The 22,540-nt window shown below is 48.8% G+C and overlaps 1 protein-coding gene across 4 annotated transcripts in view; it reads right to left on the bottom strand.

Moving 5' to 3' along the window:
* Positions 1-22,540, bottom strand: part of TSC2 (TSC complex subunit 2) — a 1,437,517-nt gene that overhangs the window by 605,703 nt on the left and 809,274 nt on the right. For all 4 annotated transcript variants that reach the window (XM_069647328.1, XM_069647330.1, XM_069647331.1 and 1 more), the window contains one exon: positions 3,950-4,044. In XM_069647328.1, coding sequence (XP_069503429.1) covers positions 3,950-4,044 — 95 coding nt within the window. The remainder of the gene's footprint in view (positions 1-3,949; positions 4,045-22,540) is intronic.

The raw sequence follows: 22,540 nt of genomic DNA, 5'->3' as shown, positions 1-22,540 counted from the left end.
AAACGGTTTTCCTTTTTTACTGAGGATTCCCAGCCCGACGACGGAGAATATTCAAGAGCATGTGAATCCATGCAAGACCCTATGCTGGAGAAATATATTTCCAGATACTAAAATAGGAAAGGGGCAGACAGGGGGGCATGGGTTTATCAGCAGGATACAGGCCCAGAATCTAAGTGGCAAATAAAGCACATACTGCAGACCTCACACAATGCATACTTGATTTTGTAAGGTCTTACTTGCTGGGCTAGAGCCTTCCTCAGCCTCGGCCTCTAAAACCTGGGGGATTTCTTCCCCCAAGAGAACCGAGAATGAACCGTCACACTCCAATGCCCTCCTGTCATCCTGCATAGCTCTGCTATGCAGTTTCATCCCTGAAAGCCCCCAAAGAGGAGAGACCTGAGGGGAAGCTTGACGAAGGGCCACTTTCAAATAGAGTTGTGGATGTGGTACGTATTATACAGTATAGGCTCACTTATTTCTTTAACACGCAAAGTGAATAACTTAATAGAGACACGTTTTACACCAAGTGCGCTAAGATTGAGGACATCCCCAGTAATTTGCGTATTGGATGTCAGTGGGAGGCGGTCGATGTGACAGAAGTAGACAACGCAGGGCTATGACTGTAGAAACTACAGCCACACTCCCTCTGCTCAACGACTGCCCACCCAACTAAGTCAGTGCCAACGGCATATACAAGATCTTCAAAAGAAATGAGGCTCGGGACACGGACAGAAATGCACTTAACGAGCCCCGAAGTTGGCAGGCACTTCCACTGGCTTTTCCCCAGTTAGGACAGAGATCTGGATACCTTAAAAAGGTGACTCATGATATTTTGATGTGCAACAAACAGTAGAAAAGATGCGCCGCCCTTATCTCCGAGGCCGGGCTTCTCGCCGCAAGGGTTGTGTACACTGGGTTTTGTTTCCTGCTTCCTGGGAGGCGTGTGTCCGCTTTAACGCTCTTGAGGGTGCAGGACCCAGTCAAGCCAAAGTGAACGCCGAGTTCACACGAGGGATGAATGTCTCTCCAATATCACACCAAAAGCAACAAACAGTAGAAAAGATGCTACGCCCTTATCTCTGCGGCCGGGTTTCGCAATGCATACTTCAGAAGTGTCAGGAGTGCAAGTGCTCAGCCCTGCCTATAAATTAAGTGCCAGGGCTGGACAATGGCAAACACTGGCACAAATTAAGCACTGCCCACTGCACTGAATTATAAGATGCTGTGTGCACTGTTAAAACATTACCATAAAGGTAAAAAGACAAAAGGGAAACAAGTTTCCCCGTATTGCTAGTTGGATGGAATGATTAGTTTCCCCATAGGAAAATGCCAGGGGAGTGGAACTGAAGGCTTCATATCCCTGTAATAAAGCCAAGACAGGTTCAGAAACAAAAGCAAAACGTTTGGGGGTCCAGAGACTTGAGGAAAGTTGCCTAAAGAGAAACCTTTCATAATGCTGCCTGCCTGGGGCAAACATCTCCCCTGCCACCTTCCCCCCTCCCCCAAGCATCAACAATCTTGTCATACCTATCCTGGGGCAGGAAAGAATAAGCTGCAGACTTTGCCCCTGAGGTGGTGGCCTGAACAGCCCAACTCTCTGGGATGGAGTGCCTTGACAAGAATTCTGGGTCCATGGACACATTCTTGCATGTCTTTACAAGGTCACTGCCTACCGCTGGTGCAGAGCAGGCCTTCTGCCATTGAGGGTCCTCCAGTTAAAAAGGTAAGAGTATGACCCAACTGGAGGACCAAAACCCAAGGCTTCAGAGAATGTCCCCATGACTAACCTATATTCAGCATTTAGGTGAGCATGGGGATCCTGCTGGTAAAAATCCACCTCAGAGGAAGTGTCCGGCCCACTTGCGTCCTGATGTTCAGTTACGAAGTCCTGAATACCTGCATTTTCAGAGAAAAATGTCTCCAAAGGTTAAGGAAATTGCAAAGGCTTCATTCCAAATGTATTCAGATCCCCTTTTGACCAAAAATGAGAGTGAAAGACGACAAAGTCTTTCATGGACTTCAGGACATATTCCGATGAAGAGTATGACCATTCAAAGGGGTGCCAGTACTGTATCCAATACCGTTGAGACGGCTCACACAGTCGCAATGGGGTCTTTTTGTGTCATCTTGGGTTTTGTCGGCTTCACACCCAGGCTTTTCGGCGCACAGGATGAGTCTTTGCCTGAGTCCTAGCCGGCTTTGTAAGGAGATAATCTTTGAAAAACATCCAACATCTTTTATTGGAATTTCTCCCATGTTTCTGCTGGAGCGTATATCGCTGGAAATCTTACCTGCCTCTCAGGCAAGGAGTACGATGACTAGTGTCTACATCCCCTACTGTTTTTGAAAGAAGAGGAGGAATGATTAGAATTGCTACGGAAGTGCAACCTTTATTTCCTTTTCTGTGTTTTTTCTATCTCCTTTTTGTTTTTTCAGGAGACTGATCGGTCAATTCTAGTTTCTCCCTCAGGTGGTCTTTTGTTTGAGGGAGTAGTTCTTGGGATTTTGACGAGGAACAACAGACTGCCAGCTTTGACGGTCTGTCCTTCACAGCTTTCAGTGTCATCGACTGAAATGAACCACAATCAGATGTCTCAACTTTTGAAGCCTGAGGGTTGACATTTTTGTGAGAAAAGTCAAATTAAAGCACGACAGAAATGTTTCTGAGGGGTGAAATATTTCAAATGAGCGAGCAGAGCATGCAGAAAAAAGGAATTGCGGTAACGGGGTGTGGTGCAGGCTATAATCTATGCTGATGTCACATTTGGCCCTGACACCGAGGAGTGTTGAGGAGCCTCAATTTCAAAAACACACGGTGGCCCCTGGTGGTGAAAAAATGTTCTGCAACTGCAGGTCTTGATCTAAGATGAGGAATCAGTGGTAGGACGAAGCCATTAGAAATATTTTATGCTGCTTGAAAAAATGAATCTAGCTTACATTAGTTTGAACATCCCACTCCTTTACCTTAGTTTACCAACAACGTTCACCTGTATATACCAGGACCAGAATCTGTTCCATGGCATACATTGTCATATGTTCAGGCCATGAAGCCAACAATGTTCCAGATTTGCCAGAGCACATTTTGGAGCCCCTCATGCTTCCAACACCACTATCTAGGAAGTCTACATCAGCCCCCACCAGCTCTTGTTTCAAACCATCTTTTCCGCCCAACTTTCCTATCCGGTTATCTTCTCCGGATTATTTTCCTTGATCAGGTCGATCTCGGGGGACGATCAGGGGGTGGAGGATTCAGGGGTTCACAATATGGCACACTATTCTCCAACTACAATAGTCATGTACTGCAGAATAAAAGAATAGTAGCAGGACAGAACATGATGAAAAGTTCCTGGTCTAGTTCGCTACTTCCAGCTAGATGAACAAAGTTTCCTATTTTGAGGTCTGCAGTAAATCAATTAATCATTTATAGCAAACCAAAACACTCCCCTTCCAAAATAGGCAAATTCCAGCTTCTCAGCAATGGATATTTAAAAAAAAGAAAAAAGGGAAAAAACACATTTGGGCAGTTTCTGGGTGAGCCCAATTCATTCATCAAGTTCCAATTTCTTTCCACCATTGTTAAAGTTATAACAACTCTGCAACAGAGTAAGACGACCACTGCTATTTTACAGCACAACATAGGTAAAACATCAGAGCAAACGAGTTAATAAGCTAGCATGACTGGAGACCATTATAAAAAAAGAGACCTACCTTGAAAGAGACTTCCTCAAAAACTACTTTTCCCATTTTGTAGGTGTAATTGTCAAATGAGTGCAATATGAGGTCATTGTCTTCCCTAATATGGAGGACATTTAATTTCCATGCTCAGTAGGAGACTATTAAAACAGTACCCTAAACCATCTTCCGTTCTTGATTTACTCCTGGTTCCACTGCCTTGAGCAGAATATGTGGTACAAAATGATTTTCAAAAAAGGGACAAAATAGGAATTACCTTTTTGGACGCTCATTCAGGCTTGTGCTGCGTGCTCTAAAGCTCCCCTTCTCCGGCGTGTCGTCGAATGAGAGGAGCATGTTCGAACGCAAGCCCTGCAAAGAGTGCATCAAATTAAATACAATGCAAGGACTTTCACACACCCCATCTGACAAACCGCGACAAGGAGGCAGAAGTTCCCATGACCACTACTACCAAATATCCTTGGAATCTTTTTTCACATAGGTTTCCATGCCAAAGTTTCCTGTGCAACAAGGATATCTGTTCAAATGACTAAAGGTTTCTTAAGCCAAGCAAAACATTGGGATCTGTGTGGGCCAAGCGCCCTAAGAAATGCCACCTCAAGACTGCCATCAACCATTTATTTGTCTTTGCCTAATTGCTATACTAGTCAGGCCGTAACTAGTAGACTCCGGCATATATGCCATATTTCCATTCACAACACAGACTGGGGCAGAAACATTCTGTCTACCGTACAGATATCCCATCCACAGGAAAAGCAGATTCTGAGTACTGAAAGTAATGTATGTAGTTCCTGACCAGAAAAAACCCAGCAATTGAAGCAAAAAGTTCAAGTGATGTTGAGAATGTCCAAAAACAATGAAAGGTTTTTACGGTCTTCAAAGATTCATTTATACAGAGTGTAATTGCACACAATTAACTGATTAACAGAAATTAAGTAGTCCTGGAATAATTTAGATCCATCGTGAATTGACCTGAGATTTTAGGTTTCAAACGCATACATAATAAAACATTAAATCTATGTAAGAATGGACAATAAAATTATAAGTGACTCACCGTAGTGACTAACGTACTCCTAGTCCATAGTTCCCTTTCCTCCATACTGTATGGGCGCCCTTCGCTAGTGCCCGGAGACAACCTTTTTCATCAGAAAAAATCTTCCTCTTTAAAAGCTTGAGGCGCGTGGGGTGCGGCCCTGGGAGCATGCGTTTCCGACTTCGCCCACTGGCGCCACTCCTCAGTCCGTCATTGACTCGTCGACAATATTACCATTGCCTAATTACACCAGTTTTATCGGGGGGGGATGGTAGGACGTATGGAGGAAAGGGGACTATGGACTAGGAGTACGTTAGTCACTACAGTGAGTAACTTATAATTACTCCCACGTCCCGTCCCCTTTCCTCCATAATGTATGGGCGATTACAACTGAATGCAGCCCCAGGGTGGAGAGGTGACCCTCCTTAAGAAAACAAGTTCCTTAATACTACCTGCCCGAATGCCGCATCTGACCTGGAGCCGGCACTAAACAGTAGTGCTTGCAGAAAGCCGAAGGAGTGGCCCAAGCGGCCACCATGCTGATGACCTTCCACGGAACGTGCCTCTGGAATGCGACTGCAGTGGCCTCGTCTCCGACAGCATGGGAATGCATATTTGCCGTAAAGTGGCCTGTGCTGCCCCTCCTAGGCCTCCTTAATGGCTGCAACCATCCACCTTGCAATGAGGCCTTAGACGCTGGTTATCCTGGCCTTGACCCACCGAGGGTGACAGAGAGCCTCAGATTTGCGGAAGCTCTTGGTTCTATCCAGGTAGAATGCTAGAGCGCGCCTAACATCTAAACAGTGCAAGACCCTCTGAGCATCGTCCTTAGGTTCTACAAAAAAGTGGGTAGCACTAGCTCCTCATTTTGGTGGAACAAAGACTACTTTAGGTAAGAAGGCGGGATGCGTTCTAAGGACCACCTTGTCCCTATGAAAAGTAGTGTAAGGCTCAGAAGCCGCAAGAGCTTGGATCTCGCTGACCCGGCGTGCAGATGTAAGACTCACCAAGAGTACTGTCTTAATGGTGACCAACCTGATGTCCGCGGACGCCATTGGCTCAAAGGGTTTATGCACCAAAGCACCCAACACTATGTTGAGGTCCCACACAGGGTGTGGCTTCTTGATGGGCGGGTAGAGCCTGTTGAGGCCAGCCAAATGTCTTTTAACCAACGGGTTGGAGGGAGAGAAATGTTCCTCTTCCGAGTTTAGGTGGCTCTGATGGCTGCCAGATAAGTGGGGCAGGTGTCTATTTGCACACCTGAGTGGGCAAGGTGTGCAGAGAAGGATAGCATGTCGTCCTGCGTGCAAGTAAAAGGATCAACCGCCTTAGGCTCGGCCCAATGACAAAACCTAGACCACTTATTTTTGTACTGACTCTTAGTAGCATCGCTCTTAGCCCCCTGTATGATGTCTAGGTTACCCTGCGACAGATGCAGATGCTTCAGTGAGACCTGTTCAGGAAGCACGCTGAAAGGGCTAACTTGTGGAGGGAGGGGTGGATGACCGTGCCTCACTGCTGGGATAGCAGATGAGCTGGGCCCAATGGAAGGTGAATCGGAGGCTGGTCCGGCAGGCTGAACAGCTCTGGGAACCAAAGTCTCGCTGACCACCACAGTGTTATCAGAATGATGCTGAGGTGTCGGGACTCCCTTAACTTACAGATCTCCCTGTGGACCAGGGGAGTGGGCGGAAATGCATATGCGTTCATGCTGTTCCACTGTAACTGTAAGCCGTCGCCCATGTGGAGAAGAGATCTACCTGGGTCTGTGCCCAGTTGCTGAAGATCCCCTGAGGGACTTGATCGTTCAGTTGCCATTCAAAATTGTCCACGCCCAACCTGCTGTGTCTGTCCGCCTCCAGGTTGGACTCCCCCGGGTGGTGGATTGCCCTAAGGTGAATGTTGTTCTCCAGAGCCCACTCCCACATGCTGAGAGCCAGGCTGCATAGGGAATGAGACCTGGTGTCACCCTGCTTGTTGATGTAATACATGCTGGTGGAATTGTCCGTTTGAATGAGGATCGTCTTGCCACTGATAAGCGGCAGGAAGGCTTTCAGAGCGAGCCAGATCGCCTTGAACTATAGCCAATTGATATGGGCCACCTGAAGTGACCAGACTCCATGGATGTTGTGGTTGTCCAGGCGAGCCCCCCAGCCCTCCAAGGAGGAAAACCGTGGTGATGGTAAGTTGTGGTGGGTCTGCCTATCTGCAAGTTGTAATCCGTGCTCCACCAGACAAGGTCCTGGTGTAGAAAGGGAGGAATGTTGACGAGTTCCGCCAGGGAACCCCGCTCCTCACTCCATGAGGCTGCGAAGTGCAGCTGTAATCTTCTCATTTTGAGCCTTGTGAAAGGCACTGCCAGTAGACATGCCTCATGATACCCGCTTGTGTCCCAGATGAGGCCCAGGAACACTAGACACTGCGTCAGCAGCTGTGACTTCATGAGATTGATGGAAAATTCCAATTCGTGTAGCGTATTCATGAGGGCGAAGGAGGCGTGATGCACCGCCTCCGGCCATCTCGCCCTGACGAGCCAGTCATCTAGGTACGGGTAGACATGGTGACCTTGGGCCATGAGAAGGGCTGCCACTGCTTTCATAAGCTTGGTAAACACCTTGGGGGCTGAATTGAAGCCAAAGGGTAGAATCTTGTATTGTATTTGTATTTATTTTATTTATAAAGCGCAGCCAGGCCCTGGGGCATACGGGCGTGTCAGTTTAGATCAGGTTACAGTTAACATTTGCATGCAGTAGACAATGGTTACGGTTACAGTTAAATACAGACAGTGTTACAGGTATATACATGTTGCAATTAAATAATAAGGTATATTATTTACAATACGTACAGTGGGCAGACAGCAAGTCTAGGATCTGGTAGGTTAGACTGTCACTGTATCCAAGTCATGAAGCCAATGCTTAATGTTGCGCTTAAATAGGTGGAAGGAGGGTTCTGACCTGAGGGGAACGGGGAGTGTGTTCCATAACTTAGAGGCTTGTACAGGGAAGCTAGCTCCCCCCGAGTTATGGAGTTTGAATCTCGGTATGGACATGGTATTTGCTTGAGCTGCTCTAAGTGGTCTTGATGATGTATGTGCGGTGAGTTGGTTAGTGATGTAGGATGGTGCAAGGTTGGCCCTGGCTTTGTGTGTAAGGGCAAGAGTTTTGAGAGATATTCTATGCTCTACTGGGAGCCAGTGCAGATTGTGTCTGGTCTCAGAGATATGCGACTTCTTAGGGATGTTGAGGGCTGCCCTGATGGCATTATTTTGTATATTACTTGTAATTTGTTAATATTTTTGTGGCTAGTGACTAAATAGAGGGCGTTGCAATAATCTACTTTGGACAAAACTAATGTTCTAGCAAGTGTGATGCAATTGGGTGTGGAGATGAACGGCCTGTATGCGGTGATAAGTTTACAGGTGTAAGCGGATGATGATGCTACTGCATTAGTTTGTTTGGAGAAGGATACGGTGGCATCAAGGTAGATGCCAAGGGTTTTAGTGTTGTTTGAGACGGTGATGTATTTGAATGCAGTATTTAGTTTTTTTAGTTTAGCGTGAGTACCAAGGATGAGCAGCTCAGTTTTTTCGTCGTTGAGACAAAGTCCATGTTGTGCCATCCACGCTTGTATTACTGAGTAGATTTCATTAAGGGTTTTGCTGTCAGTTACATAGTCACCAGAGATAGGAATGAGTATCTGGGTGTCGTCCGCATAGTTAGTATACGCGACACCCAGGTAGTCAAGGACATCGAAAAGGGGCTTCGTGAAGACATTATAGAGCGTTGGGGACACACAGGAGCCTTGCGGGACCCCACAAGGTACCGGTGAAGGTTCAGACGAGTCAGTGGGAGAGAAGACCCTCATAGTTCTGTTCGCCAAGAAGGAGCTGATCCAGGCAGTGGCTGCGTCGGAGAAATGTGCTGCAGATTTCAGATGGTGGCAGAGCGTTTGGTGGTTGACCAAATCAAAAGCTGCTGACAGATCAAGCAATAAGAGGAGTGCTAGTTTACCATTGTCTTTTAGGATTTGGATCCGAGTAGTGAGATCTATTAAGGCAGTTTCCGTGTCGTGTCTGTGTCGGAAGACAGATTGCCTTGGTCCCAAAAGATTGTTCGATTCTAGATAAGCCTGTATTTGCAGATAGGCTGCTCTATCTAGTATTTTTAATAAGAAGGGTACAGTTGTTCTCGGCCTATAGTTAGACGGGTTGGCTGGGTCAAAAGTTGTTTTTTTGATTAGTGGAATGACCCAAGCGTCTTTTAAGTTATCAGGTACTACTCCAGTTTTGAAAGAGGCGTTGATAAGGTTAGTAATAAATGGGGCCAGGTCTTGTGCTGCTGCTTTGTTGATCGGGGCAGGGCAAGCATCACCTTGGCAATTTGAAGGTTTGAGTTTCCTAATGATATTTTCCACTTCCCAAATTGAGAGGGGTGAGAAGCTAAATGGTTTACAAGTGGGCTCAAAGGTGGATGTTTTATTGGGATGTTGTTTGTATTCAGGGTCAGAGAGTAACAAGCATTTTTTCGCATTGATTTTAGATTGTAAGAGAGCTATTTTATCTAATAGTGCCTTCTGGATGTTGCTGCACCATAGTGCATCCGTGATACATTTGTCAATAGTGGTGAAAGGGGATTCTAATTCTTTTAAGATCTTGAAAAGTTCTTTTGTGTTCGATTCTGCTTGTATAATCCTTTTATTGTAGGTGTCTTTTTTAGCGAGTATAATGGCCTCTTTGTAGTTAGAGGATGCTAGGGTTAGCTCATTTTTATTGGTTACTGTAGGGCACTTTTTCCAATGTGCTTCTGCACTTCTCTTTGTTTTGCGTAGTTCTCTTAGATGCAGCGTGAACAATGTATTCAAGTGACGTTGAGGTTTAGATTTCCGCAATTTTAGAGGGGCGATGGCGCTCCTGGACATCCGGGTTGAATTTGGTAGCCCAGAGCCAGGCAGTCCTTCTCATGTCTGTGGCGATGCAGATGGCACGGCCTGAGGTGTCTATATGCGCCACTATGGACTCCATGTCGTCTTGGGCCACCACCTTTGCTTCTGCCAGCCCTTGGAAGCGCATCTGACTGTGTACTGGATGTCGCGGAAGGAAGTCTGCTATTTCCCGCCCAAGCCTCTGGTTAACAGCTGTGAGCAGGGCATCCACGTTAGACTGATGAAGGTGCAGAGAGGCGTTGGAGTAGACCTTCTTTCCATACGCCTCCAAGATCTTCTCCTCCTTGCCTAGCAGGGCAAAGGACAAGGTGGCCAAGGAAGAATAGGGCTTTGAGCAGATAGAGGCAGCGGCAATCACAGAAGAGTGCAGTAAATGGTGTGCCGACCGCAAGAGTGGATATAATATGATATGGCATTTGTAACGCGCCGATACACAAGTGTTTCAAGGCGCAACGAGGCAAGGAAGGGGGAACAGAGGGAAGAGAGGGACAACGATCTTACTAGGCCAAGTGACATTGAGATCGCGCAAGTGCGGGGAAGGGGGGAGAGGAAAAGTGCCTAGGGAATCCCCCTCCAATTGCCTGTACTTGGCGTTGAGGTGTCGATTGGTGGGCTGAGCTGAATGGGGTTTAAGCCATCCCTTCTTGCCCAAAGCGACAACGTCCTTCTGCATCGGAATCCCCGTTCTAGCCGTGGGGCCTAGAGTGAGGACTTTGGCCAAGGCCACCCGCCTCAGGTTGTTCAACCTCGGGATGTGGAAGCCCCAAGTATTCGTCCAGACCTGCAAGTCTATCATGGAAAGCCTTGGCTGATGATGGTGTGTCAGCGTCGTCCTCCTCATCAGAGTCCACCAGGGGGCGGGTGGTCAGGACAGGTGGAGGAGTACTGGGAGCGCAGGTTGAAAAGATGAGGGGTGGGGGGCCCTGGGCAGGAGGCCGCTGCGGAGGCTGGTATCGAACTGCGTGTGGAGCAGGACACAGAGGAGCCGAAACCGCAGTGGCCGGAACGGGCAACAGAGGCTGCGCGGGGGCTTGAGACGCTGGAGCCATAGGAGGAATGACTATGGGCGCCGGGGTCGGGACAGAATGTAGCATGTCCCTGAACACACCCCGAAGGATGTTGCCGATCTGAGGGGATCTTTTAAGCGTGAGGAATTTTTCGAAGAATCTGCACAGGATTAGGTTGCTGAGGTATGGGCGAACTCTGCCTTGTCGCCTGCGGGGTGCATCTGCCCTGCGAGGTTGAAGGATATGCAGTACGCCACGTACCTGGTGAAGACCAGTCCCACCTTGAAAACTCGTTCTCCCATCTGCTCTGCGTCAGGGTGCGGTATTGGACGAGCAGCCATTTTGTCTGGCCGCTGCGGAGGCTGGTATGGAACTGCCTGTGGAGCAGGAGGCAGAGGAGCCGAAACCACAGTGGCCACAGCGGGCAGCAGAGGCTGCGCGGGGGGCTTGAGGTGATGGAGCCATAGGAGGAATGACTATGGGCGCGGGGGGGGGGCAGGACAGAACGTAACATGTCCCTGATCACACCCCGAAGGATGTTGCCGATCTGAGGGGGATCTCATAAGCGTGAGGAATTTTTCAAAGAATCTGTGTAGGATTAGGGCCCTGAGATTGCTGAGGTCTGGGCATACTCTGCCTTGTCGCCTGCGGGGTGTATCTGCCCTGCGAGGTTGAAGGATACGCAGTAGGCCGCGTACCTGGTGAAGACCAGTCCCACCTTGAAAACTCGTTCTCCCACCTTCTCTGCGTCAGGTGGCGGTATTGGATGAGCAGCCATTTTGTCTGGCCAGGCGGCCATCTTGCTGGGCTGCATGCCACATGCATGGGCCATGGTGCTTGCCGTGCTGGGCCTGGCCTCCTCCAGGACTCTTGGCTGTGGAGATTGAGGCCTACCCTACACCTCAGGAAAAGGACTGGTAGGCATTGTGCCCTCGGCTGTGCTGCGTACAGGCGTCCCCTCAGACATTTGTCTGGTAGTAGGGCGTAGCCCCATGGGTGGACACAGTAAAAGAACCTTGTGGTCCCTCAGCAAGGTTCCCGGTAGGATCTAGTGACCCCTCGGCCTGGCGGCCGGTAGCTGAAGCAGCTTTGCTACCCGTGCTGGTGGTAGAACCTGAATGGTCCCTCCGGCTCGGACGTCTCTTTGGGAAGGAGTCACCTTTGTGGGGTGCAGATGAAAAAAGCGGCCCTAACTTGGGCCTCGACTTGTGGTCCTTCAAGTCCTCTGAAGGTGATCGTTCGAAGAGCTCCTTCCACCGAGCTAAACTGTTCTTCAGAGCGAGCGGTGTAAGCGTGTCATACGCAGTACAACCCTCCCAGCGATGTCGGGGCCAAGGCAGCGGAGGCAAAGAGTGTGTGGGTCGGACGTAGGAAAAGCCCTTGGCAGGCTGGACACCTGCTGAAGCCCAAGGACGTGGACATGCACCAGGGAGAAGCGTGGTGCCAGAGGACTGAGTACCTGATTAAAGAACAAAAGACAAAAAACAAAATACTAGAGACAAAAGACAGTATCTGGGGAAGAGCGCGTAGAATTACAAGGCCGAAGCCAAATCCAGGAGCGCTGGTGAAAGCGGTCCACTCCCGTGGACGCAGAAAAGAGGACTGGGTATTGGTGCCAGTGGGCGGAGTCAGGGGGGCGCATGCTTCCAGGGCTGCGCATCCGCGCACCTCTAAGTTTAAAGGGCAAGAAGATTTTTTCTGGTGAAAAAGGTTCCATCTCCCGTCCCTAGCGAGGGAGGCCCACAAAGTATGGAGGAAAGGGGAGGGGATGTAGAAGTATGCCTGGAGAAAAAAAAAAAGCATTCAAAGGAACCCAAATGAGCACTTCCATCAATCCTTGCAACAGCAACAAACTAACTCTATTCCCCTTTTGTAATCGCAATGTCCAACACCTGAAAGTAAACAATGGCGGACTGCCTTAGCATGGCTAGGCATCTCCATCTCAACATACCCACCAAATAGAAGATTTTTGGTCCTTACTGGTGATAAACTGATCTAGAAATCAGTGGTGCCGACTAATGTGTAGTCATGGTCTTCTGCCACAACTCTGCCTCCTCACCACAAAAAATCTAGCGTAGGAGGCATAGAAGGGCCCCTTCTGTCTACGGCAACATTAGTGCCAGGAATGACATGGCAGGGACAATATTTCTTGCACCATTTTCATGTTCGCTCTGGGTACTGTAGTGCTATATTTCATTCTGCAGCAAACAAATAAAGTTGTTAGCAGTGGTTTCGGGGAATAGGGGGGTTTACACTTTAAGGTGAAATTCCCACCTGCTGCAGCCCACTGTTTGCTCAAACAAGTGTATAACGTTATCATAATGGGACGATCACGTGTTCGCCCTGCTAACACAATATTCAAGAGTGCTCAAATAAACACCAGCTGATTTACACAACTTACTGTATGATTAGTTTTTTGTGGGAATGCGATTTGTGTACACAATGCATGTATGTAGGCGGTATTAAAAAATGGCTAGGAGCAGAGGACTGCCACACATGTATGATATGATATTCATAACGCGCCTGTACACAAGTGTTTCTAGGCGCCACAAGATAAGGGAGTGAAGACATAAGGAGGACAAGGCATAGTGTCATTCGGATCGTGCAAGTGCAGCAATAGAAATGCAAGGGGATGGAGAGGGGGAAGTGCAAGGAAGAGGAGAAAGGGGAAGTGAAGCCAGGGCAGTGCAGCTCTAGGTAAGTGCAAGGAGGCAGGGGTGCTGTAGGGTTACAGTTACAGCTCCTAAGTGCACGGTAGGACAGGAGGCAGTGCAAGGAAGACTGGTTGTGGAGGAGCCTGGAACCCTGGAGACTATGAGGGAACAGAGCAACCAGCTGGCACAGCAGACAGGAACGTTAACAAGGGAGCAAGAGAGAGAAGGCAGAGAAGAAAAAGAGGGTCTTGACCTGCTTCTGGAACTTCAGGTGGTCTGGTTCAAGGCAGAGGGCCAGGGAGACTGTTCCAGAGGGAGGCACCTGCAGAGGAGAGAGATCTACCACCACTCTCTGTCTGGAGAAGCATCTGACCCTCAAAGTTGGTGGTAGCTGAACGAAGAGCTCTAGAAGGAAAGTATTTCGGAAAAGAGCTGGATGTAGTGCAGGCTCTGGCCCCAGAAAGACTGTGGACGATGCAGATGGCATTTAACTTGACCCTTTCAGCCACAGTGAGCTTCTGGGGCAAAGTGAGGAAACATAGAATACCTCTGAGGAGGTGCAGCTGGACGTGGGCCTTTTTGGCAGGGTCCGTGATGAGAGGAGAGAAGGAGGAGAGGGAGCAGTCGAAGGTTTTATGCCACACGGCAAGGCAAAGCAAGGGTAGAGGGCCCCAGGAGGGCGGCCAGAGTGAGAGGGAAAGCGGGAACAGGGGTCTCAATGAGAAGGATCTCCATTTTACTGGCATTAAGGCAAACATTGTTGGAGGCGCACCAATCCTGAATCATGGATAGACAGTCAGAAATGAGCAAGGGAGCAGAGGAGGCTGAGGGAAGCCTGAAAAGGATCCAAATGTCATCCGCATAACACAATGTTTGAAGAGAAGGTGGAGATTAGGTGGGCCAGATAGACATTGAAGAGCCAGGGTGAGAGGCTAGAGTCCTGTGGGACATAGGTGGTGAAGAGAAAGGACCCAAGTTGTATCTGGGAGGGACAGTCCAGGGGGAAAGAGGTCAGCTATGCCAGGGCCTGATCCGTGATGCCCAGGTTCACACGGGGTCTGTTGATCAGGGTGGAGTGATTGACTGTGTCGAAAGCAGAGCAAAGGTTGCAAAAATCGGCACAGCTAGAGCGAGGCTGGAAATGTGGTCCTTGATGGTTCTGGAGGATCGGTAGAGCACCTGTTTGGACAACACTCTCATAGATCTGACTTGCCTAGAGACATTGTCAGGTGTTGTCAGAGCGAAGGAGGAAAAAGAAAGAGGAGGGGGCCTGAGAGAGGGAGAGGAAGACGAAAGAGGACAGTATGTCCTGAGTTAGTGGAGAAATGAAAGGCCAGAGCTGTACAGAGGGCCTGGGAGGGAGCAGGAGAGATGGAGACTGCAGTTGGATTGGCCAGTTCCTTTCAGATTTTGAAGAGTTTGGCTGTGGTGTTAGAGGCCGCAGAGACGCAGGCTTGGATATGGACCCTCTTCTTGGAGAGGACAGTCTGTACTGCCTTTGGAGCAGGTGATGCAGAGGATGCGCCTGAAGCCCTGCACTTCCTCACAGCCACCCTGCACCTGCGTTTCAGGGCAGCCAGGTCAGAGTCATACCAAGAGTTGCACTTGGAGGCAGGCTTCAGACAGATTCTCATGATGGGGCCAAGGATGTCCAGAGAGTTGAAGATAGAAAGAGGTAGGTTAGGGAGGGCTTTGTCAGTGCGAGTCAGTCGCAGAAGTAGGAGGAGCAGAGAAACTAGAGGGAAAGTCGTTCACTGACACTCGCTTCATGGGTCGCATGATCAAGAAGGAAGGTGGCAGTGCTGGGGTAGGCTTTACTTGAGGGGCAAGTAGTTTCAGGTGAGAGGAGAGCAGCATGTGGTCAGTCCAAGAGAGCATAGTAGTGAGAGGGTTAGAGAGGGGGATGTCTGAGGAGATGAGAACATCCAAGGTGTCCAGCAGAGTGTGTCGGACCAGAGGGTAGAATGGAAAGGGAGAGAGAGCCGCATAGGTTGCGGAAAAGCCCCGAGGAGGGATTAGAAGCATCCAGGTGGATGTTGAGGTCACCAAGGAGGAGAAGTTGAGAGGTCGAGGCAAGGAGGGAAGAAGAGGGGTCAGCCCATTCTGAGAGGAAGAGGGTGACCTGGCCAGGTGGCCTGTGGATAGTGGCCACAGTCAGAGAGAGGACAGGAGAGATAGGGAGCCTGAAGACTAGGCAGTCAAAGGAGAAGTAGGCCTGCATATGAATGACAGAAGCAGGGACCTATTGCCGAAAGATCAGGGCCACTCCACCTCCAGGTCAGTTGGTTGGTCCTGGGCTCGGAGAGGATCTTGTAGTCCTCAGGGAGAAGAGTGTCAAAACTTGTGACATAGCTGACCGTGAACCATGTCTCGGTGAGAGCAAGGACATCCATATCAAGGTGTTCAAGGAGGTGGCAGATGTCAAGAGGAATGTTTGACAGCAGAGCAAGAGTTGAGTAGCTACGTGGAGCAGCTTGCCACATTTGAAAGACTTCAGGAGTGGGGTGCAGAGAGCAGTACAACCAAAAAGAGGTGGTGAAGGGCCTGGGAGTGGGTAGAGGCAGTAGACAGAGGTGACATAGGGGCCAGAGAGGTGTTAGAAGAAGTGTCAGGAGAAGGGAGGAAATTGATGAGGCGCAGGAAGAGATTGGGCTGAGAGCCTTGGACCATGACGGTACCATTTAGATGAACATTGATGATGCTCTTTGAGGATTGGAAGGGGGCCACGAGGACCTCCCATCGGGTGCCACCATTAATGGTAAAGGAGGAGAAAGGAGAGAGAACAGAGACCATATGAGGGGTCCATATTTCTGGAGAGGAGCAACAAAGGGGATGTTGGTTAGAGTCTGTCTGGAGGAAGCACTAATGTCGATATAAGCGATAGAGAGGCCTAGGTTGGAGACCAGGATACCCCTCATGAACTGGGAGAAGATGAGAGCACCATAGAGGGTGCGAGGAGGCAAGAAGGGAGAGTGAGTAAGAAAAGGAAGCACAGCCCACAGCTGTGCACCACAGGAAGTACCAGAGGGAGAGGGTTCACACAGAAGGAGGCACACAAGAGGCACCAAGCAGGGAACACACCACAGGCGGGAAAAGCAGGAGCAGCGTGGACGGAAGACAGTGGGCAAGGGGAGACAGCGTACTGCAAAACACCTAGATTCAACCTTCCTGAAAAGGGAGGGAAAAAATACCTAGTTTCAATGCAAAAGAGAGATTAACGAAATGTAGAGTTGGCTGTCAAGGGTGAGATGCTTAGCCCCATCATGACTGTTTGGAATCCAATATATTTTATTCTAGATCTTGGGAGTCCTGTGTTTATAGTGATACGAAATGTGCAAATTCCAGACAAGAAAACAAAATGACAGCAACTAAAACCCAGACGTTTCAAGATATCTCAGTCTTTAACCAAGGTTTTGTTTATGAAAGTCTTGGATACCATTAGTGTAAATATATGTAGGACCTACACTGGGTTAATCCCCATCTTCCATTCCATCAGATGATCAGGATATTTGGGACTGACTAGGAGAACCATAGAGCATTTTGATGCCACATCTAAAAAGGGATGTATTTGAAACCCACATCCTCCAGTTTGGTTTTCCCTATGAATAACCTTACTTTGTGTGGGAAGTTCATCCTTTCCTGCAGCTTTGCTTAAAGCCCAGACAAAAATTGTGCCTTAAAAACAATTTCGAGACTCCTAAAATGGCCGTGGAAGGGGAAGCGCCCTGACGGCAGTACTACCGAGCCCAGTGAACATTCTCCCCGGGCACACAAAGAACAAACTCCCCAGGTGCCAAGCGAAGGAGGGCTCGGAACGGCCACAATAGGGGGAAAAATATATCAAATGTGAATCAGAGCGTCACTCGGGCGTGACTGCAATGTTGGGACCTTGCGGAGCCCACGCACCTCTACGTGCAAGCCGTGGGCGCAGCTGGCTGCGGGAGTCCTCCAGGGCCCCCCGCTCATTGCAGAAACAAGGGATGAGGGTAGGGACCATCCCCCCTCCCCAGCCGAGGAACCACCCACGACCAACGAGAAAGACAGAGACGGGCTGCCGGAGGCGGGCGGGAGACTGTGCTGGGAATGGTAGTGCAGCCCTCGGAACAGGGAGCACCTACAGAGGAGCAGAAGGGCCCGACGGCACAACAGAGAGGAAAAGCAGTGAACGACAAGGTTGGAGGGGGCCGCACACAAGCCCTGTGGTGCCCCCCCCCCCCCGAGACGGAGCCCGACGTCCTCCAAAGGCAGAACAGCAGAAAGACCACAGAGCCAGCTGTAAGGCACCGGGAAGCGGATAGTAGCGACCAGCGGGAGAGGGAGCAGAGGTCACAGGCTGAGGTACAGCACCATAAGAGAAGGACGTGCCGAAGGGTGGCACAGACCCTCCTGGGACCAGTATCATCCTCCAGCATCCAACGGACTGCAAAGGTGAGAATACTGCAGGGCTAGTAACATGCTATGCAAGTGGAGGGCAAGGAACGAGAGGACCAGGAACCCACAGCAACACCTCACAAGCACTCAGTGAACGGGGCACAAGGATCAACGAGGTCGAAGGGGCACCCCACACCCAAGGAGCAAGGAGGAAGATGCCCAAGAACAAGGGCAAGGAGCAACATGCGCCCCCAAGGTGCCTAAAGAAAGGTCCCGAAGGCCCCATCCAAAGAATCTGGAGAAAGGAGATGGAACCCCAGACGGAAGAAGAGGAGACCCCAGAAAATCTGGAGCCCACAACAGAACACAAGGCTGCGGTGACGGCCTACCAATCACAGGACATCCTCAGGAAATATTTTCCGGACTTTGGGGACCAAATAAGCAGAGTTGAAACACAATTAGACCAGATCAGAGAAGATTGGGCAATGGCCCTCCACAAAGTCAAAGGGGACATAAGCAAACTGGAGGAAAGGACCAACACGAACATACCGGCGCTGCAGGAACTTGCGTAGGACGCAAGGAAAACAGAGAACCTGGTCGAGAAGCTGGCCGTGGCCACGCACAATATGGAATTGCAGGCCGAGGACCTGGAAAACAGGTCCAGGAGATCGAACATCAGAATAAAAGGCCTCCTGGAAGATGTCCAAGACAAGGACCTTAGAGCGACGGTAAGCCAAATATTTGCGGACCTAATAGATAAAGAGGGAGACTTGGAATTAAAAATGGACAGTCCACAGGGTTGGCCCTCTCAGAAGGGAACCCGGAACCAGGCCCAGAGATATCCTGGCCACCCTCCACGAATACAGACAAAGAGAGATCCTGTGAACAGCTAGGAAAGCGAAGCAAATAAAATACAACAGCGCTGAGGTACAACTCTACCAGGACCTCTCCTACTCAATGTTACTTAGAAGAAGGATTGGCCCGGTGGCGAGAATCTTAAATGGCAAGGACATCAGGTACAGATGGACCTTTCCATTTGGCCTATTATTCGAGTGGGAGATAAACACTATCACGACCTGCAAGGAGGGAGCACAAATCCACGCAATTGAAGAGGAGGACCTGGAGGCTGGCACTGAAGGTACTAGGGAACAGGGAACAAAAACTGTGGGAATGGATAAAAGTGAACTCTAAGTCTTCTAAGAGAGGGCCCGGAGGCCCAGAATCAACATAATAGCGCCAGGGAGCCACGTGTGGGAGGTGCAACGACCGCTCTGGGAGGCTTGACAACACCACATGAATCCTATAGGGGGGAAGGGATGGGCCTTGGGAACCAAGATGGACCGGAAAGGGCCCACAATTCGTAGGTCTGGGGTTAGAAAAGGACGCAATACCCGCGACATCACAGCAGGGGGGCGGGAAGTCATAGGCTGATTGTGTCCACCTAGCAGGGAAGGGGGTACGGGAGGAGCGGGGAAGGGGGGATATAGGGGGAATACATCCAAAACAAGAGGAAGCCACAACGAGGCACAAGAACCATCATGGGGCAGGATAAGAGCAACAATCTGAAAATAATGACGTTGAATGTCAGGGGTCTGAACTATCCCGTAAAAAGAAAAAAACTGGAGAGGTTTCTACAGAGAGAGCAACCAGATGTCCTGACTCTCCAGGAATTACACATACAAGCAAGAGATACAGGGTCAGAATCCAAGGCTATAATAAAATATTACAAGCAAACAAAGGGGTTGAAAAAGGGGGAGTCCTCCTGGTGGTAAGGTCCCCTCTCAACGCGCAGGTGATGGAGTGAGAAAAGGACAATAGCGGAAGGTATCTAGCAGCCAAGATACAAATAGGGGGAGAGCTCTATACAATAGCTACAATTTACGCCCCTAACTCTGGTCAGGACAAGTTCATTAAGTAGAAGCTGAATAAGCTAGAGGGATTTGCCAGAGGCCCCATCATTCTGACAGGCGATTTCAACCTAGCTTGGGAACCACAGAAAGACAGGACCAAAGGCAGAGAGGGTAAACCCAGGGGGCACCCTTGAAGGAACTGAGGGAAACAATGGATATGTTGGCACTAGTGGACAAATGGAGGAAGACGGGGACACGAAGGGTTACACTTTCTTCCCCAACGCACATAGGTCCTCCTCGAGGATCGATAAGATTTGGGCCTATTGTGGCTTACTAGGAGAGGTAGAAGAAGTGGAGGTAGGGGCTATGGCCCTCTCTGACCATGCCCTACTTACAGTTATAATTACCTACGGGGCATCTGGCGATGGACATTCCCAGGGCATATGTTTAAAGACTCACTAATCAGGGGGAAAATAAGGGAATCTATGGAAGAATGATTCCTACTTAATAGGCCAGAAGACCCGAGCTGTAATACAAGGTGCGATGCATTTAAAGCCACGATTAGAGGCCGAATCATCGCTGTGAAAGCTAGAAGGGACAAGGAGAGGAGACAGCTCGAAAGGGAACTATAAATCAAATTGAAACAAGTTACGACACAGATGGGGGTGGGAGCTAGTGGAAAGACCAGAAGAGAATACAGGGCAAAAAGGGGCCAATTAGAGAGATTTCAGACGAGGGAAGCAGAAAGGGTCCTGTTACACCATAAGCACAAATACTATGTAAAGGCAAACAAAGCCGATGGAATGCTGGTAAGGCTTCCTAGGAGGGAGGAAAGAGATAGAACCATCACAAAACGGAAGCTTAGTAACAGTAAAACGAGTATCGACCTGTCGGAAATACAAGGAGAGTTTGAGGAATCTGAAGACCCTGAGGAATCCCGCCAGATAAATTACCTTGAAAACCTCCACATCCCGAGCATTACTGAACAGGAATTCCAAGCCCTGGACCAAGACATAACACCTAAAGAAGTGCAGAGAGCAATCTCCTCGCTTCACAGTGGTAAAGATCCAGGGCCCGACGGCTTTACCGCGGATTTCTATATATTATTTAGAGAAGAGCTGACACCACAACTTGTCCAGCTATACAATGAATTTGGGAGACAAGGTAGAATAACCCAGACTATGGCGGAAAACATGGTGGTACCTATCCCAAAACCAGGCAAGGACCCAGAGAGCTGTAAATCATATAGACCAATAGCTCTAATCAACTTGGAAACCAAGATCTACACGAAAATCGAAAATCCTGACCAACAGATTAGACCATCTCCTCCCACAACTCATCGGAATAGACCAATCAGGCTTTATACGGGGCAGACAGAGGGGACAACACCAGGAGGGTAGCACATCTAGTAGAAGAGGTGAACATTAAAAAGTTCCCAGCTCTTCTCTTGGCACTTGATGCTGAGAAAGCGTTCGATAGGGTGGAGTGGCGGTTCATGTTCAACATCATGTGGAAGATGGGCTTTGGGGAAAAATTTCTTAGCAGAATAGGAGCTAATTACTACAATCCGTCCCTTCAGCTACTGATAAATGGGCACCTAACGGATTCGATTGGGTTAACGAGAGGGACAAAACAGGGATGCCCCCTCTCCTCCTTTTTATATGCTATTTTTTTTAGAACCTTTCGGCCACGATTAGGGCCATTGAGGATATAGCGGACATTCCGTTTGGAGGGCAGTCCCATAAAATAACGGCATTTGCGGACAACATGCTTCTCATGCTTACAAGGCCAGATTCCTCTGTCAAGGCACTGAAAAGAGATGTTGTACTACTTCATGAAAATACCAATGAAAGTCCCTAGAGCGTTTTTGTTAGGCAAAGTTTGAATGCAGTACCTTCTGGGAACACTAGAAGCAACTATGACTACAGGTGCAAGCAAACCAACCGTTGGTATAAGTCTGTACTACACAGTTTTGGTAGAATGTTGAGCAGCAAGGCATATCTTAAGAGGGGAAATGTGAGTAGTAGTGGAGTTACAGAGATTCACAGTTACAGGTATTCAAATAGAAGAAACCTTGAGTGTAAGAGTCTATCACAATTAATCATTTATTTATCAGTTCTATTATAAAAAAAACTCATTAGAAGGAGGCAATTATATAAATACACACAAATATACTTCAATACTGTACACTCTAATTTTCTGAATCAGAGAAGACCCTTTTTGGGATGGTCGACAGACAACCTACAACCACAGATAACTTTATTAGCAAGGGTACTGGGGACATGAATATCTTACTGTTTGCATTCATAATACTTTTCAAGAGGAGTAAAAGGCAAAGGTTATTAGAACATAAAAGGTTACAATTATTCTTACACAGTGTAGATATTTTGAGTTCACCAGAAGAGTCAATTCAATTCAATAGGCTATGCCAAAGTCAATGGGCTAAAGTCTTAGATAGGATAAAGCGGTTCTGATAGTTAAACGGAAAAGTCTCTGTACAAGTTCTTAGCAGTGGTTTGTAGCAAGGAGAATCATTTGTTGGGTCACAAGCTGATTAGGCCTGTGAGTTGCAAAAGTTCCAAGCACTTTCACCGCGAGAGGCAAGTACTCTCAGTCTTGTTTTACAGTACCTTACAATGAAGAAAAAGATGCAGCGGATGACTTCTGTTCCTGGCAGTTCCTGCAGATCTCGCTGTTCCTGTGCATCAGTCATGGGGACAAGAGGGAGGATGTTGGGGGACCACTGCACTGGAACTGGTCAAAAAGCTTGCAACTGGCAATCTTCAATTTCGCTGGCTGTAAGTAACGCACACAAGCTGGTATCCCTCTCCCTGGTTATAAGGTTTCCTGCAGCACTCTGAGGAAAATGCAACCAGGTCCGAGCTAGGTATCCAGGTGGCTTACTGTTCCCACCAACTCAAAGGGAGAAGTCGTCCTTGCAGGACTTCTCTGTCGAGGTGAAATTGGCAATTCGGACCTGCAGCAGGGCTT

This window comes from Ambystoma mexicanum, chromosome 2q (genome assembly GCF_040938575.1).
Source record: "Ambystoma mexicanum isolate Mex_15411 chromosome 2q, UKY_AmexF1_1, whole genome shotgun sequence".
NCBI lineage: Eukaryota > Metazoa > Chordata > Amphibia > Caudata > Ambystomatidae > Ambystoma > Ambystoma mexicanum.
Note: the sequence above shows the minus strand (reverse complement) of the source record. Positions and strands in the feature narration are given on the sequence as shown.